Source organism: Tamandua tetradactyla, chromosome 7 (genome assembly GCF_023851605.1).
Source record: "Tamandua tetradactyla isolate mTamTet1 chromosome 7, mTamTet1.pri, whole genome shotgun sequence".
Taxonomy (NCBI): Eukaryota; Metazoa; Chordata; class Mammalia; order Pilosa; family Myrmecophagidae; genus Tamandua; species Tamandua tetradactyla.
In genome coordinates this window covers 45,390,612-45,409,455 of record NC_135333.1, presented here as the reverse complement: position 1 = coordinate 45,409,455, position 18,844 = coordinate 45,390,612, and the positions used below count along the sequence as shown (strand labels likewise).

At 40.5% G+C, this 18,844-nt stretch overlaps 1 protein-coding gene across 5 annotated transcripts in view; it reads right to left on the bottom strand.

The window, feature by feature from the left end:
- The window catches only part of MOV10L1 (Mov10 like RNA helicase 1), a 179,531-nt gene that overhangs the window by 138,207 nt on the left and 22,480 nt on the right, over positions 1-18,844 (bottom strand). For all 5 annotated transcript variants that reach the window (XM_077169223.1, XM_077169224.1, XM_077169225.1 and 2 more), the window contains 5 exons: positions 8,085-8,228; positions 7,597-7,838; positions 6,924-7,056; positions 5,511-5,705; positions 294-408 (listed from right to left, as the gene is read on the bottom strand). In XM_077169223.1, the coding sequence (XP_077025338.1) occupies positions 294-408; positions 5,511-5,705; positions 6,924-7,056; positions 7,597-7,838; positions 8,085-8,228 (829 nt within the window). The remainder of the gene's footprint in view (positions 1-293; positions 409-5,510; positions 5,706-6,923; positions 7,057-7,596; positions 7,839-8,084; positions 8,229-18,844) is intronic.

The following is an 18,844-nucleotide window of genomic DNA, read 5'->3' as shown; positions in this document are numbered from 1 at the left end:
GGGGAGGGGTGGAGAGTGTCACTAAAGCAATGACAAGGCCTGCCTCCTGGCTGACAGCACAAAAGAACAAAGAAAAACAAACAAACAAACAAAAAAAAACCCTGGGCATTTAGTCTCTAGGGGCACAAAGGAATAGTCTCCATCCCCATTATCCTGAAATTCCTAGTGACCTGGGTAAGAAGGAGAGAGTATTAAGGTCTACACTGAGAAGGGATCATCCTGATTTTGTCAGAAAATAACTCCAGTAGCAAAGAGGCACATATTTCACATGCAATCACAAGTACTTTTCCTACCTCTGCAAGTAATGGCTGGAAAGTCAATATGTCAATTTTTTGTTCCACACATTTTTTAAGTCTATCTGGTATTGGATACTGTGGAAGAAAACTTGGAAGTTGTCGTCTTGAGTTCCTTAAATACAAATTCACAAGTTAAAAACAATTCTTAATCATGCAGACATTTTTACTTAGACACCCTTTCCTTTAAAAAGACCAAAGTTCATTCTTTCACCAAAAATATTTAAAACTATTGGCCTAAGTCAGTAATTTGCAAAGTTTTATTTTAGCTTTGGGATCCTTATTTTTTCAAAGGCAGAGCTACCAAATTTGGCTGCAACAGGAGTTAAGGGCTGGAACTTCCAGGGACTTCTCAGAACCTGGGAGTTTGAAACCCACTGTTGCCAAGCCCTTGACTATTTAAGCTCGCACTGCTGCACCTCTGGTAATGACAGGTGGCTATTAGGAATTAAACCCATACTATCACTGCCAAGAACAACACTGTTAGTGAAGCTGGTTCTATTTGGGTCCTGTCCTCTTATCACTTTCTCTTTTATTCCATTTCCCTGGGAAAGTTCAGTTCTACTCTTGAGCTCCAGCCTTTCCAGAAAGGATGGTAAAAGGGTCAGGGGAGTCCTGCCCCAAGGAAGATGAAGGTCACCGGTGCTATGGGCAAGTCCAGCACGGCAGCAAAATGATGGGAAACAGAAACCTGGGAGAAGAGGAGGTTGAGGGAAAAGGGATGCAAAGGAAACAAAGAACAAGGTCTGACAAACCTGCAGTATGACAGATCGCCTACCTAAATTAAGGAAAGGGGTAGAAATTTTTTCTCCCTTGTGTTTTTCTAACTCTGTCAGTTTATCTCTAACTAGAGAGGAGGGGAGAAGTGTTTTGCTCTATTTCTTTATTCCAGTTACCACTATCTCAAGTTTGGTTCCTTTAGCTCAGAAATACAGACCAGAGAGAAGCGCTGCAGCTAGAAATGCTGTGGCAAACCCAGCACCACCCCTGACGGTATCGGGAAGGCCGCATGAGGAATGGGGAGATCATTGGCCTTGCAGGTTTGAGGGGCAGGTTAGATTAAGGACATGTGGAAAGCTTATGCAGAGAGCAATGGACACACAGTAAGAGCTAGTGCAGAACAACTGAGATGAAGGTGAACAGGATGACCTCTACAAACACATTTAGGAGCTGGCCTGGAGAGATCATTTTACCATATGGTCTGAAAAGACATTAACAAAACCTGTTTGTTTACAGCTTGGGAAGGTAAAACTCAGCTGAGAAAGTCCTGGCACCAAGAGGTTTGTCAAGTGAAAAGCACAATTCTAACAAGGCAGCAAAGGTCAAGAGCCAGTGCTGCCGATGGTGGCAGGCTGGACCTGGCTGCGGCTCCTCACCACTGCCTGGTATGGGCAGGTGTGGGCAGGTGATTCATAGGGATCAAAGTAGGTCTGTATATTCTTTCTTGAGTAAGCTAAATCATAACTAGGAGTTGCTTGGTGCACCTAAGAACCAGGACTTCTTCAAAGCTCCTGGGATACAACAGCCTAGAATTCTCCAATATTCTGCAGGTCACAGGAACTTCTTGCTTCTTTTTCCTAGCTTCTGTTTCCAAAGCAACCCTTTAATATGGCAAATGATCACTGCTATTTATTACTCAGTGCCAGAATCTGTCATTTAGCATACATTATCCCAATCAATCTTTATAAACACAGGATGCAGCGACTATCATTACAAATGAGACCAGCTCAGAGAGGTTGGGAAATGTGCTCAAGGCACTGCTTGATGCAAACAAAGGTCTAACAGCAAAGTTAAACCACTATGTAATACTACTATCTGCTAACAGACTTATCCTTTGGCCTGAAATTTAGAAATCCATGATCCCATACTTAAAACTGTTACTGAACATGGAACCTTGAGTAGGGCATAAGATTTTGTAGGTTTGTCCAGAGTGATGCCCCAATAAATCCCAGAGTGATTTGAACAGTGAGTAAAAAAGTATTTGCAAATTCCCCTTGGGGGAATGGTCAGAAAGGCGGAAAATTCAACTTCCACAAGTGGAGAATTCTTGATATTCTCACAAGCAGTAGGGACAACCAAAGCAATAGGCTGAGTCCCAACACTGGGGTGTGCTCACATGAAACTTAACCTCACAAAGGATAGGTCAAGCCTACTTAAAATCAGGCCTAAGATTCACCTTCAAGAGAACCTCTTTCGTTGCTCAGATGTGGCCTTTCTCTCCAGCCAATACAACAAACAAACTCACTACCCTCCCCCTGTCTACGCGGGACATGACTTCCAGGGATGTGAACCTTCCTGGCAACGTGGGACAGAAATCCTAGAATAAGCTGAGACTCAGTATCAAGGGATTGATAAAACCTTCTTGATCAAAATGGGTAAGAGTGAAATGAGACAAAATAAAGTGTCAATGGCTGAGAGATTCCAAACAGAGTGGAGAGGTTATTCTTACTCATTAAATAGATATCACCTTGCTAGTCAGGTTGTAATGGAGAGGCTGGAGGGAACTGCCTGAAAATGTAGAGTTGTATTCCAGCAGCCATGTTTCTTGAAGATGATTGTATAATGATATAGCTTTACAGTGTGACTGTGGGACTGTGAAAACCTTGTGTCTGATGCTCCTTTTATCTACCTTATCAACAGATGAGTAAAACATATGGAATAAAAATAATAGGGGGAACAAATGTTAAATTTAGATTGAAATGCTAGTGATCAATGAAAGGGAGGGGTAAGGTATATGGTATGTATGAATTTTTTTCTTCAAGGGGATTCTGCAGCTGTACTTGGAGCTCAAACCCATGGATATTATTGCAACTAATAGATGAATATTCATATTACATAGACAAAATCTATGAATATCCTTACATCTCCAGATGTCAGATTTTTAAAAATTTATTTATTAATTAAAAAAATTTAACAAATGAACTAAAACATTAACATGTGATCATTCCATTCTACATATATAATCAGTAATTCACAATATTACCACTTAGTTGCATATTTGTCATTTCTAGAACATTTGCATCAATTCAGAAAAAGAAATAAAAAGACAATAGAAAAAGAAATAAAACAAAAACAGAAAAAAAATTATACATACCATAGCCCTTTACCCCTCGCTTTCATTGTTCACTAGCATTTCAAACTAAATTTATTTTAACATTTGTTCCTCCTATTATTTATTTTTATTCCATATGTTCTACTCATCTGTTCACAAGGTAGATAAAAGGAGCATCAGACACAAGGTTTTCACAATCACACAGTCACACTGTGAGAGTTATATCATTATTCAATCATCCTCAAGAAGCATGGCTATTGGAATACAGCTCTACATCTTCAGGCAGTTCCCTCCAGCCTCTCCATTACATCTTGAATAACAAGGTGATATCTACTTAACGCATAAGAATAACCTCCAGGATAACCTCTTGACTCTGTTTGGAATCTCTCAGCCATTGAAACTTTGTCTCAGTTCACTCTTCCCCCTTTTTGGTGGAGAAGGTTTTCTCAATCCCTTGATGCTGAATCTCAGCTCATTCTAGGGTTTTTCTCAATCCCTTGATGCTGAGTCTCCACTCATTCTAGGATTTCTGTCCCACATTGCCAGGAAGGTCCACACCCCTGGGAGTCATGTCCCACGTAGACAGGGGGAGAGTGCTGAGTTTGCTTGTTGTGTTGGCTGGAGAGAGAGGCCACATCTGAGCAACAAAAGAGGCTCTCTTGGGGGTAACTTTTAGGCCTAAATTTTTAAGTAGACTTGACCTATCCTTTGTGGGTTAAGTTTCATGTGAACAAACCCCAAGACCGGGGGGCTCAGCCTATAGCTTTGGTTGTCCACACTGCTTGTGAGAATATCAAGAATTGAACTTGGGGAAGCTGAATTTCTCCCCATTCTCACTGTTCCCCGAAGGGGACTTTGTAAATACTTTTCCGAACTCACTGATCGAATCACTCTGGGATTCATCGGGACATCACTCTGGACAAAACAACAAAATCTCATGTCCCACCTGAGATTCCAAGTACTTATGGTGTTCAATCAAGCTTTCTACATAAGTTATATTAGGAAATGCATTAGTCAAAATATAAATTTTGTACCAAATAAATATTTTTTGCTTTAGTCTCACACATAAGGTGAGATTTAAAAATATTAATTACCATCTATTTTCAGCACCCTGCAGTGATGACATTCCTTTGTTCTTCCTCATGCATATTTTTAAAATTTGTACATTTAGTCACTATTATTATAGACTCTAGGCATTCCTAGATTATACCATCTCAATCTTTAATGTCTATCTTTCTTTCTGATTTCATTTATGCCCCAGCCCTCCTCCCGCTATCATTCTCACATGCATCTTCATTCAGTGTTTTAACATAATTGTATTACAGTTATGTAGTATTGTGCTGTTCATTTCTGAGTGTTTATATTCAGTTCTGTTGCACAATCTGTATCCCTTCACCTCCAATTACTCAACAGATGTCAGATTTTTTGACATCAAACTTTAAAAAACAAAACTACTTTTCTGAGCTTCTGGGTTTCATAACTGCAGATAAGGAAATATGGACCTGAAACACATTCTTCAGACTAAACTTCCATGAAACTGTGGAAGGTCCCCAATTTCCCAGCTACATGTCACTAACAGATTATATACTATTTTTCTTAATTTCCCTCTTAAGTGATAAAAGTCATTCAACTACGTGTCATGTAACCAAGGAACTGTGCTGCTCCAAACAAAGGACACATTAAGAAACTGTGAATTCATTCGCTAAGGCTATGCCACTACCCTGCCTGAACATTTATTCAGTGCCCCTGCATGCAGACCACTCTGACACATGAGGCCTAGAGGACAGGCTCTGCCTTGCAGGAGAAGAGCTAGGCTGCACGGCACATGAAAGGTGGCAGGAGCCAAGGGCAAGGGCCAAATCCTTAAGACCTGCCTGGGTGGGGTAGGGTGGGGTTTCAGGCTGCCTGTCTCTGATCTTCTCATTGCTCTGACAGCAGTCTCATGGGACCTTCCCACAGATCACACAGAACCTTGTAGAGAGGAACACTGAAGAGTTCCTTTATCCCAAACACAGCTATAGAAAGAGCTCAAACCATAGCTCCACACCTACATCCAAGGCCTTCTCCTCGCCCTCCCCTCCCCTCCCCCAGCCAGGGGTCTCGAGTAACGCAAACAAACAAAGGCTTGGCGCATCAAAGACGTGTGTCAGGTTAATTTACAGTACCTTTTCTGTGTGGTCACTACCACAGTGGTTTTTGCAGAAGCCAGAGCTTGGGAACTTTTAGACTTTTTCCAAGTAAATGGTTCTCGGACAGCTATGAGTGACTCCTCACCACTTACAACATTTACTTCAAGATATCGCCCAATTATGAACTCAGAGAAACAAAGTAAGAGGAGCTCCGTGCAGCGGCCAGAATTTCTTAGAAAAAAAACAAAGTTTCATTTTAGTCATAAAAAGATAGATTCAACATAATTTTTCTTCTATACATATAAGAAAAGTCACAGAGCTAATAATTGTGATCTTTAGTTTTTAATAATTCTTTTTGCAAGGAAAAAAGGAACTTTCTAAAATAAGCAATGTAATATTTAAGTAAGCCAAAATTGCTTTTTTGTAATTCTGAAACTTAAGGAAAAATATTTTCAGTAAACCCAAGTTTAAATAAAAATTGTATAATGACAAAAAAAACCTAATATTTTTACGTTTATATTTGCCCAATTTCTTTGTTTTTGCTTTAATCTAGGACTTTGTGAGTGTATGTTCATACACATACACTCTATTTCATGTCCACTTATTCCTATGTTGTCCCAAACATTTTTAAAAGTCACTTAAAAAGGCTGTATCATCCATCACTGACTGGAGGCCTAGCCACTGTTGGATGTTGATGTTTTGAAGCAAGGCAATGATTTGATCAGATTTGCATTTTTAAAAAGAGCTAGAATTAGTAAATTTAGATGACAGATGGGAGAGGTAAGAAGGGTCAGGGCAAAGTGCCCAGATGAAAGGTCACCACTTGGTTCTGAGTGGTCTGAATGGTGGTGGGGATGCAAAAGCAGGCCAGAGGCTGGCGGAGTCTGAGCCTGGGATGTAGAGCAAGAAGGAGAAAAAGGACCATTCATGGGCTTGGGGGGCCAGCTAGAAGCAATCAATCATAAAAGGGAAAAAGTAAGTCTCTGGAAGAAAAGAAAATTCATGCTGCACTGTGAAGGAGGCCTCCATCACTTGCGTGGATGGATGGAGGGACATGGGTCAGGGGTCTCAACAAGCTACAGGAACACAAGGGAAGGCGGTGAAGAAAAGCAGCCAAGATTCCTAAGTTTCAGAATGCAAGGGCTTAAAACAAGTTGAGAGAGTTGACGCCCAAAAGTCTGACTGTTTTGTGATGTAGGAAGTCAGAACATGGGTTAAGGGTAAGGGATAAGGTTCCAGCTTGAAGAATCAAGGTACTCGCTATCCCAGGTGGGTAAAACCCATTTTAGCCCTTTTCTTGATCAAGGTTTCTTCATATGACTTTGTCACATCAAAATAGTTGTGAATCTTTTTTTATAACCTGCACCCTAAAAGTACCACAGATGGGAGCTGCAAAGAAAAATGGATGCAGGGCCCCAGAGTAGATCTGCTTTCGACCCCATCACATACTTTGCATCACAGAGAATCACGACAGAGGTTCTCCCTCCTGGAGGGATTAGCCCATGTGGCATGGGCTCAGCAAGCTGCATCCTTGGCATCGTGTTCTCTTTTTTTCCATTTTCTCCTGTACAGGTACAATAATCTAGTACAATGAAATTTAAACCAAAAATTAGACCAAAAGATTAAATATTTCTAACAGTGATGTCACACCTAATGGAGATGAGTGCTCAAACATGGACACATAAAGACTCAGACACACAAATACTGGTCCAAGCCTCAGATGGTGGGTGACAAAAAAAATCAAAACAAAACAAACTTCTAGCACAATCAGACAGAGGATATACCCAAGTGACATTCCCACGATCTGAACTTGGAACAGGCCTTGCCGTCTCTCCCCAACTTAGACACCCTCACTCTAATATCCTTAGTATCTCTCAAACCATCTTGACCCTCTTTTTTGCCCAGAAACATCCAGAGGACTACAGCAAGGAGGGTCTGACACCAGCTCAGAGCTTGAAAAGCAGCAGTGGCCATGTTGCCCACCACCTGGAGGATTCTGGCCATGCTGCCCACCACCTAGAGATTGGTGCCCAGTTCAGAGCCCACCCAAGGAAATATCCAGGGTTCACAGGCAGCAAACTCAGGACATGGGACACTGAGCAGGAACAGAGGACATGTCTACCTGGAGAGTCTTCTCTGTTGTTCAACAAACTGCTCTCCAAGGTCCCAAAGATTTTATTTTTTCTGTAGCCATTTAATGAACTAATATTTTCATCAGGAAAATTCTTCTCCTTCCCAGGAACAGCAACAAAAGCTACTAGGCATGCCTGGTCTTTATCATGCTTCTGAAATCTGAATTGTTTAACTTTATCCCAGCCGGCTAGTTTGCAACTGACTAAGTTTTGAGGAGTGTTTCCTTTATTCCTGGGAAAAAAGAATAAGCCATGAACAAAGATAATATGTCTAACACAAAAATATTGTTACCAAAATACACACAAGTTAAGCTAACTAATGAATGGCAATAAAAATATCTTTATGAGTAAAGTAAAAGGGATCTTTAAGTACAAAAATTTTTAAAAAGGTTTTCATAAAGGAAAAAATCAAATAAGCAAAGCAGTTAGTTCTAGAGAAATTCTTAATATCATTTGAAACTTTAAGTGACAAACTTACTCTATCCAAATCACCATGCTTTTACTTTCTCCTTCTTTCAGAGTTCCCAAATTTGTCATCCTTGTAACTTCAATGCCACCTTTGTTTTTCAGTAAGAGGGCTCCATAGGCTTCATCCACAACCTCAACAGTAGGAGAAGCTTCTCTGAAGAAACATGCAAAGAAATGGCATCATCATCTTTGTGGTGAGACTCCGCCTGCTCTTCTCTGGACTCCCATTTCCCTGACTGACCCATGAAGCCAAATTTGGGACCAAGCACCAGGTGATGTGGATGAAAGGGTCAATACCAGGGAAGGCCATGCTAACTGCACAAACTGTTTCTATGCTGTTAAGAATTTCTAAAAAGGACAGCAAATCATCTTGAAGAAAACCACTGATCCTATTAAGTATAAAGAAAAGCATGGGATGCTGGTGACATCTCAAAGGGGTTCCTGACTTAGGAAGTTCATAATGTGACTTATCACCACAGTAACATGTTTTCCTGAAAAGAAGTTCACAAAGACAGGGTGAGAAGAAAGCACCCCACTTCTCAGTCAAAAAGAAAGGGCAGCTTTCTAATTCTTATGCCAGCTGTTTGGCAGGCCACTGGGCTCTGAAGTAGTATGGATCCATTTAAGCTTCACTTGGAAAAAGGCTTTGTTGCTTTAAAGCATTTGAAAAACATTAAATGAGAAGTTTTTCTCTTTAGAAAACGAGAAGATTTTACCCAATGAGCCCCTTCACCCTATGGCCTCACTGTCGTGCTGGCTTTACACTTGCCCAGGACATTTGTAAGCACATTACTCCCTTGCCCTAGCTTGCAGCTCCAAGGAACCGGGGTCCCAGAAATGGGCTCCTTTCCCTTCTTGGCCCCTGTCTACACTCTCAGTGACATTCCCGAGCCCCGAACATACCACGTGGCTGCCTCCCATGCCTCCCGAGTATGCAATGTACATAGAGGGAGCAGTCCCAGCATACAGATGACTCTGAGACCATGCATCAGGAACAGAGCTCCTGTCTCTCATGGCCACAGACACTCGTCTCTGGCCAAAGGACTGAGGGCGATGAATGGAGCACAAACCCCAGTAAGCTAAAGTCAGCTCTACCCCGGGGCCGAATGGCAGTGCTGGGCACATAGGAGGCTCACTCACCAGGGCATTAAGCATTTGCTGGATGTACAAGCAAATTGTACAGGACATTCCTCTTGGTTATAGACTCAGGAAAGGGAGCACTGACTACTCAGAGGCTGTGAGTTGCCCTGGGCCTGGAAAGCAAACTTGGAACAAACCCCTTCCATCCTCTAACGCCAAACATCCCCACTCTGACTAAGGAGATTGCAAAGGAATTTTGAAATCACAAGATTTGGGGTTAACTAAGAAGCAGTCCCAATAATTCTCCCAAGGTGGGACTGGCCTCTCACACTTGCAAAGCTGCCTGTTTAAAATGGCCCATTTGAGGAAGACAAGAAAAAGGCTTCATATAACACACCTACGGATCACAGTCACTCTTTCCCAAACAAAAGTTTGGGGGCTCTGACCTTCCGCCAGCTCCATCTACACAGGGAGCCAAGTAGGCATCTGTGCACCAGGCTCACCACAATCCTAGTGCCCTACTCAAGGCCATGGCCATGCTGCTCACTCACTCAAATCTGCAAACTCTGAATTCATATCTACAAGGAGCCAGACATACCTCTAGGTACTTAGGGATACAGAAAATTCCTAGCCTGGGAAGGAAGGGATAAATAATAAAATGTAACTAAGGAAATGTAAGAAGTGCTAGAAAAACATAAAAATAGATCAAGAAAAGTAGGATTCAGAATTGGAGGCAAATGATAACTCTAGGTCATGCCAATTAATAGGCTGGCCTCAGCTGCCAAACACTTTCTCTCTCATAGTCAGTTAGGGCCAAACCAGGCCTCTGTCATCCCAGAGTTCCCTGGACTTGTGGCAGTCAGGGAGCCATTAAACAGCAATGTCTTCTTCAAGCATTTCAGACATTAAGAGAATAGTTCCAATGATATAGGTCCCCTTAACCTGAGCATGCGGTCCCAGATGATCCTGTCATTAGGCCCTGCCTTGGCATACCACAAGGCACCAACTTCGCAGACCTGACACGTTAGCCACAGAGCTCAGTTATGTGAGCAGCTTCACCATTCCCCAAAGCATGCTGTCTACACCTAAGTTGACAGCACTGGGTGTTTCACTAATAATGGGTTCAGCCTATATACTATAAGTGAAGTCACAGAACCTAGCAGAATCAATAAAACCAAAAGTTGGTTCTTTTAGAAGATCAATAAAATAGACAAACCCTTAGCCAGATTGACAAAGACAAAAAGAGAGAAGCTAGAAAGAAAATCAGAAACGGGGGGGGGGGGGGGTGGGGGAGGTGGGGGGGGGTGGGGGGGGCGGGGTCCATATTAACATGGACCCTGAAGAAATAAATCATAAGAAGTTACTATGAACAACTGTAGGCCAACAAGCTAGACAACAGATGAAATGTACAACTTTCTACAAATATATGAACAACATACACTGACTCAAGAAGAAACAGAAGACCTCAACAAGCCAATCACAAGAGATCACATCAGTCATCAAAAACTTAACAAGAAAGAAAACCCCAGGCCAGGACAGCTTCACAGGTGAGTTTTACCAACCATTCTATTAATTAATATCAATCCTGCTCAAACTCTCCCAATAAACTGAGGAAGAGGGAATACTATCCACCTCTTTTTATGAAGCCAACATTATCCTAATACCAAAGCCGGATAAAAATACTACAAGAAAATAAAATTTCAGACCAATCTCTTTAATGAATATAGATGCAAAAATCTGCAACAAAAAATCTGCAAATACAATCCAACACCATGACCAAGTGGGTTTTATCCCAAGTATGCAAGGATGGGGCAAACGAAGAAAATCAATTAATGTAATATACCACATTAACAAATAGAAAGGGAAAAACCACATAATCATCTTTATTGATGCAGAAAGGCATTTGACAAAATTCAATGTCCTTTCATGAAAAAAACATTTCAAAAGGTAGGAATTGAAAGAAACTACCTCAGCAAGATAAAGGCCATAAGTGGAAAACCCACAGCTAACATCATACTCAATGGTAACAGACTGAAAACTTTCCCTCAAAGACTGAGAACAAGTCAAGGATGCCAACTATCACTATTGCTATTCATTATTGCACTAAAAGTTCTAGCTAAAGCAATTAGGGAAGAAAAAGAAATAAAAGGCATCCAAATTAGAAAGAAAGAAGTAAAACTGTTGCTATTTGCAGATGACATGATTCTATATTTAGAAATCCAGAAAAAATGACAGCAAAGCTACCTGAACTAATTAGCAAGCTCATCAAAGTAGTGGGATATAAGATCAACACGTAAAAATCAATGGTGTCGCTATACACCAGTAATGAGTTATCCAAGGAGATAATCAAGAAAAAATTCCATTTACAAAAGCAGCCCAAAGTATCAAATATCTAGGAATAAGCTTAACCAAGGATATAAAGGATTTCTACAAAGAAAACTACAAAACACTGCTAAAAGAAATCAAAGAATATTTCCTTTATACAGGTTATGGATACATGAGTAAAAAAATAAGGACAAAAAATAAACAAATAATGGGGGGAATAAGGGGTTAAAAATCAGGTAGATTACAATACTAGTGGTCAATGAGAAGGAGGGCTAAGGGGTATGGGACGTATGGGTTTTTTCTTTAGTCTAATTTTTTTCTGTAGTGGCACAAATGTTCTAAAAATGATCATGACGATGAATACACAACTATGTGATGATACTAATTATATACTATGGATGGACTGTATGGTATATGAAGATATTTCAATAAAAATATTTATTTAAAAAAAGGGAGGTGAGGGGGACAATCTGAGGATTGCTCAGGGTGAGGGGGGGAGCTTTTTAAATGTTAAAAAAAAGATGGTTACATAAGCAAATATCCTCACTGCTAGGAAATGTACATGGAACTATTAAGTGTTCAAAGGACACAACATATACACCTTACTCTCCGACATTTAGAAAATAAATAGAAAGACATATATAGATGGGGAGATGAAGGGGGAGAAAGAAACGAGAAAGCAAGAGAGACAAAGAATTATATGGCCATTGTGAAATGTTAAAATTGCTGGGTCTGGATATCTGGGGATGGGGGGATATGTTGGATTTCTCTGTATGAGGTTTGTATTAGTTTTGCAATTGTCTTCTAAGTTTGAAATTATGTCAAAACAGTTATTTTGTTCAAAAAATATATGGTTAATGATCCTTATTTGCATTTTACTGATTGTTAATAAGATTGAATAAATTTTGATTAAAAAATAAATTAAAAGAAGACCTGAATAAATGGAAAGACATTCCATGTTCATGGACTGGAAGGCTAATGTCATTAAGATGTCTACAGAATGTTCTACAGATTCAATGCAATACCAATAAAAATTCTAACAGACTACTCTGCAGAAATGGAAAGAAAAGTTAATTATCAGTTTTATTTTAAAGGGTAAGGAGCACAAATAGCCAAAAACAAACAGCCAAAAAACACAGAGGTATTATGCTTTCTGACTTTAATGCATATTAAAAAGCAACAGTGGTCAAAAGAGCATGGTACTGGAGTTCTGGAAAGATGGCAGAATAGGATACATCGAGTTCATCCCTCCTCCAGAACAGCAAGAGAAGTAACAGGAAGGCGACTGGGACAGGACTCCAGGGTGTTAAGTGACCTGAGAGGATCTTCTACAGCACATAGGGAGGCAAAAGCTGAAGAACTGAGACTCAGAGAACTGAAGACCATCCAGCTAATGCAAACAGTCTAAAGTGCGCCTTTCCAAATGGAGGCCCAAAGCCCTCTGGAGTGCACAGACAGGGAGATGGAGACTATAAAGTAAGCCAAGCTGAATTCCTTGAACATGCTAAACCACACACTCCACCCCTGCTCTGCGACCTGCAACTCCCCCAACACCCCACACAGCTGAACCCCCTCACCAGCCCCACCACTGCACTCCAAGCACTCCCACCCCAACTACCTCCCTGCACATCCCTGCCCCACATTCCTGCCCCATGACTCACTTCTCCCATGCAAGTGGACAGTCTCACCCTGCCACTCTTCAGACCCGTTAACCTGTGCCTACCTCCTCAACCCCCACCTCCCGCTCCCTGCCCCCTGCAGATGATCACCTACGCACCAGGTAACACGCATCCCCAGCCCATACAGCTGCACAACCACACCCTGTTTCCCGGAGCTCCATGCATGTGTAAGTAAGCTTCCGGCCCTGCCAAACCCACACACGCGTACCTCTGCCACACCCCTGCTCCCATACCTGGCAGGTGCTCAGTAGTGCATGTGTGCCACACAGCCCCTGCCCTACACATGCGTGCACCCCTGCCCCACCCAATCCCCTGCAATCGTGTTCCTGTGCCATGGCCCTGTCCACTCTACATCACCCATACCAGACCCAGGACCCACAACTCCCACGACCTGTGCCCTAGCCCTGCACACTCCTGCATCCACATCCTGGCCCCTGTGGATCCCTCCCTCTACACAAGGACACACCTGCACCCTGCTCTCCTTGTGCACCAACCTCTGTGCCCTGAACCCTGCGATCCCCATGCTCCATGTGCCCACCCACATCCTGCCTGAGCACCAGCCCTCGTGCATCAGCACAGCTTCTCCATCCGCCTCCCATGGCACCCTACTTCTGTGACCCTCACACTGCACCATGCTCTTGGGCTCCAAGGCCTGCCTGAGCTGCAACTCACCCCTACGGGCCCTGCACTGCACCTCCACAACCACATGCCTTGCACCCCATGTTCACAGGCACAGTGTAGCATCCCTGACCCATGCCTATACCTGTGCTATAGCTTGTCACCACACTGTTGTGCCCTGCCCTGTGCCCTGCATCCAACTCCACATCTGTCCCACAAATGCAAAGATTTAGACTACTGAAGGAAATCAACTTCGAAAGTAACCCTATCAAGATATTTACATGCCACAAAGATAAATGAAGACCACTAAGCATATCATGACGTAGACAAATATAGCCCAGCCTAATGACCAAATTAAAACACTGAAAGAGACACAGACTTTGGAACAACTAATCAAAGATGTTCATATAACTCTACTAAATATCAGCAATGGGTTGGCTAGTGACATAAAGGCGATCAAGAAGACACCAGAAAAGCATAAAGAAGAATTTGAAATAAACAGAAAAACAGCAGATATCAGAGATTAAAGATGCTGTAGACCAGATAAAAAATATACTAGAGACAGACAATAGCAGATTTGAAGAGTCAGAAGAAGGAGTAGTGAATTAGAGGACAAGACAACTGATTTCAAACACTCAAAACAGCAAATGGCAAAGAAAAGATGGAAACATTTTAACTGGATCTCAGGAAAACGACGGACAAAACAAAGTGCACAAATGTAAGACCCATTGGTGTCCCAGAAGGGGAAGAGAAGAGTAAAGGGCTAGGAAGATTAGTTGAGGATATATTAGGAAAAACTTCTCAACCCTTATAAAGGATATAAATATGCAAATCAAAGAAACCCAATGAACTCCAAATAGAATAAATCCAAATAGGCCTTCCCCAAAACACATTCTAATCAGTCTGTCAAATGCTGAAGAGAAGCAGAAAATTCTGAAAGCCACAAGAGAAAAACAATCTACTATGTATAAAGGAAACCCCATAAGACTGAGTTTGGACTAGTCCACTGACACTATGGGGGCAAGAAAGCAGTGGTATGATATATTTAAGATCCTGAAAGAGAAAGACTTCCAGCCAAGAATTCTGTATCCAGCCAAACTGTCCTTCAAAAGTGAGGGAGAGATTAAAATTTTCACAGACAAATAAATGCTGAGAGAACCTGTCAACAAGAAATCAACCCTACAAGAAATACTAAAGGGAGTTTTGCCAGTTGAGAAAAAAAAAAATTCAGGAGAGGAAGGTCTGGAGGAGGGCACAGAATTAAGAGTACCAGTAAGGGTAACTTAAAAGATGAAACGAGAAAGGGAGAAAGAATACATAGATCTGACAAATAAAATCCAAAGGACTAAAAAAAAAAAAAAAAAAGATTCAAAGGATAAGATGGTAGATTCAAGAAATGCCTTTACGGTAATAACTCCGAATGTGAACACACTGAATTTACCAATTAAAAGATACAGATTGACAAAATGGATTAAGAAATAAAATCCAAAAATACACTGCTTACAAGAGACTCATCTCAAACACAAAGATACAAATAGATTGAAAGTAAAAGGATGGAAAAAGATGTTCCATGCAAGCTGTAACCAAAAGAAAGCAGAAGTAGCAATACTATTATCAGGCAAAATAGACTTTAAATGTAAAGCCATCATAAGAGATAAAGAAGGACACTATATATTAATAAAAGGGATAATTCCCCAGGAAGAAATTACAATCATAAATGTTTGCATTCCCAGTCAAGGGGCTCCAAAGTACAGTAGACAAATATTGGCAAAACTGAAGGGAGCTATAGAATTTTCAACAATAATAGTAGGGGACTTTAATACACTACTCTCCTCTATAGACAGAACAACCAGAAAGAGGATCAATAAGGAAATAGGGATCTTAAACAATTTGATAAATGAATTAGACCTAACAGACATATATATATATAGGTCATTAGACCCCTAAACACCAAGATATACATTTTTCTCTAGTGCTCAAGGAACATTCTCCAGGATAGATCATGTGGTGGGGCACAAAATAGGTCTTTATAAATTTAAAAACACTGAAATTATTCACAACACTTTCTTTGATGACAATGGAATAAACTGGAAACCAATAACCACCAAAGTAAGAAAACTTTCACAAATATATAGAGATTAACACACTCTCAAACAACCAGTGAGTGACAGAAGAAATTGCTAAAGAAATTGGTAGCTATCTGGAGATGAATGAAAACAACAACATGACATATCAGAATTATGGATTGCAGCAAAGGTGGTGCTGAAAGGGGAATTTATTGCCCGAAATGCCTATATTAAAAAAGAAAAAGGAGAGCAGGCAAGGGTTGCTCAGTGGTATCGCTCTCACCTGCCATGCTGGAGACCCAGGTTTGATTCCCCATGCCTGCCCATGTTAAAAAAAAGAAAGAAAGAAAAGAGAGCAAAAATCAAGGACTTAACTGCTTACCTGGAGGAACTTGATTAAGAAAAGCAAACTAACCCTAAATCAAGTAGAAGGAGAGAAATAATAAAGATTAAACAGAGTTAAATGAATGGGAGAACAAAAGAATAATAGAATTAGTAAAACCAAAAGTTGGTTCTTTGAGAAAAATCAGTAAAATTGATGACCTGCCGGCAAGGCTGACAAAGAAAAAAAGAGAGAGGATGCAAATAAACAAAATCAGAAATGAGAAGGGGGTCATTATCACAGACTCTGAAGAAATAAAAAAAAATGTAAAACGATATGATGGACAACTATACATCAACAAACAAGACAACTTAGATGAAATGGACAAATTCCTGGAAACACACAAACAAGCTATACTAACTCAAGAAGAAACAGAAGATCTCAACAAACCAATCACAAGTAAAGAAATACAAATGGTTATCAAAAATCTTCCTACAAAGAAAAGCCCAGGGCTACTTGGCTTCACAGGGGAATTTTAGAGAACATTCCAAAAAGAATTAACACCAATCCCGCTCAAATTTTTCCAAAATATTGAGGAAAAAGGAATACTACCAAACTAATTTTATGTAGCTAACATCACTTTAATACCAAAACTGGGTAAAGATGTTACAAGAAAGGAAAACTACAGGCCAATCTCCTAATGAACATAGATGCAAAAATTCTCAACAAAATACTAAGAACAACACATTAATTATACACTACAACAAAGTGGGGTTTATATACACTTTCTTGGTTTAATACAAGAAAATCAATCAATGTAATACAGCATATTAACAAATTGAAAGAGTAAATCACATATCAACTTGACTGATGCTGAAAAAGCATTTGACAAAATTCAACATCCTTTTCTGATAAAAACACTTTAAAAGGTAGGAATCAAATGTAACTTCCTGAATATGATAAAGGGCATATATGAAAAACCCAAAGCCAGCTTCGTACTCAATGGTGAGAGACTGAAAGCTTCCCCTCTAAGATCAGGAACGAGATAAGGACGCCCTCTGTCACCACTATTATTCAACATTGTACTAAAATTTCTAGTTAGAATGCTCAGGTAGGAAAAAGCAATAAAAGGCATCTCTGCTGATTTGAAGCTATCATGTACTTCAGAAAACCCATGGTCTTTAATCCTCATTCAATACTGTTGGGTGAAACCTTTTTGATTATTTCCAACCACCTAATTGTGGTTGCCAACTTTTTTATTTTTTTATTTTTAACTTTTTTTATTGTATAGTATAACATATATACAAAGCAAAGAAATAAAAAGCAATAGCTTTCAAAGCACTCTTCAACAAGTAATTGCCGGACAGATCCCAGAGTTTGTCATGGGCTACCATATAATCCTCTCATAGTTTTCCTTCTAGCTGCTCCAGAATATAGGAGGCTAGAAGGCTTAAATATTTTTTTATCATCACAACAGACTTTTTCCTTCTTTTTTTGTGAAAAATAACATACACAAAAAAGCTATAAATTTCAAAGCACAGCACCACAATTAGTTGTAGAACATATTTCAGAGTTTGACATGGGTTACAATTTCACAATTTTAGGTTTTTACTTCTAGCTGATCTAAAATACTGGAGACTAAAGGAGATATCAATGTAATGATTTAGCATTCATATTCCCTTTGTTAAATTCTATCTTTTCTGTATAACTCCACCAATCAACTTTGATCTTTCCATCCCTCTCTTTAGGGGTGTTTGGGCTAAGGCAACTCTAAATTTTTCATACTGGAAGGGTCTGTCATTAATATGGGGCAGGGAGATGGAACTATCTGATGTTCTGGAGAGGCTGGGCTAGGTTTCAAGACTTATCTACACCAGGGATCCATCTGGAGATTGTAGGTTTCTGGAAAGTTACTCTAGTGCATGGAACCCTTGTGGAATCTTATATATTGCCCTAGGTGTTCTTTAGGATTGGCTGGAATGGCTTTGGTTCGGGGTTGGCAGGTTATGTTAGGCAGCAAGGTCTAAGTGAAGCTTGCATAAGAGCAACCTCTAGAGTAGCCTCTCGACTCTACTGGAACTTTCTCTGTCACTGATACTTTAATAGCTACACTTCTTTCCCCCCATTTTGTCAGGATGTAATTGTTTATCTCATGGTGCCAGGTCTGGATTCATCCTTAGGAGTCATCTCCCCCGTTGCCAGGGAGACTTTCACCCCTGGATGTCATGTCCCATGTAAGGGGGAGGGCAATGATTTCACTTTTAGAGGTGGGCTTAGAGAGACTGAGGTGTGGGTGTTAACTTCTGATTAGATTGTTTCCATGGAGATGTGTCTCCACCCATTCACAGTGGGGTTGCTTAATGGAGTCCTTGAAGAAGGAACCATTTTGGAAAAAGTTTTAAGGCCACCAGAACCAAGACAGCCCACACAGCCAGTGACCTTTGGAGCAGAAGAAAAATGCCTCTGGAAAAGCCACATGAAATGAGGAGAGAAAGCTAGCAGACATCGTCATGTGCCCTCCCAGCTTCATCAGCCCCTTTTTTGGAGTTAAGGTATCTTTCCCTCAATGCCTTAATTTGGACATTCTCACAGCCTTAGAATTGTAAACTTGCAACTCAATAAATTCCCCCTTTTAAAAGCCATTCAATTTCTGGTATATTCCATTCCAGCAGCTTACTAA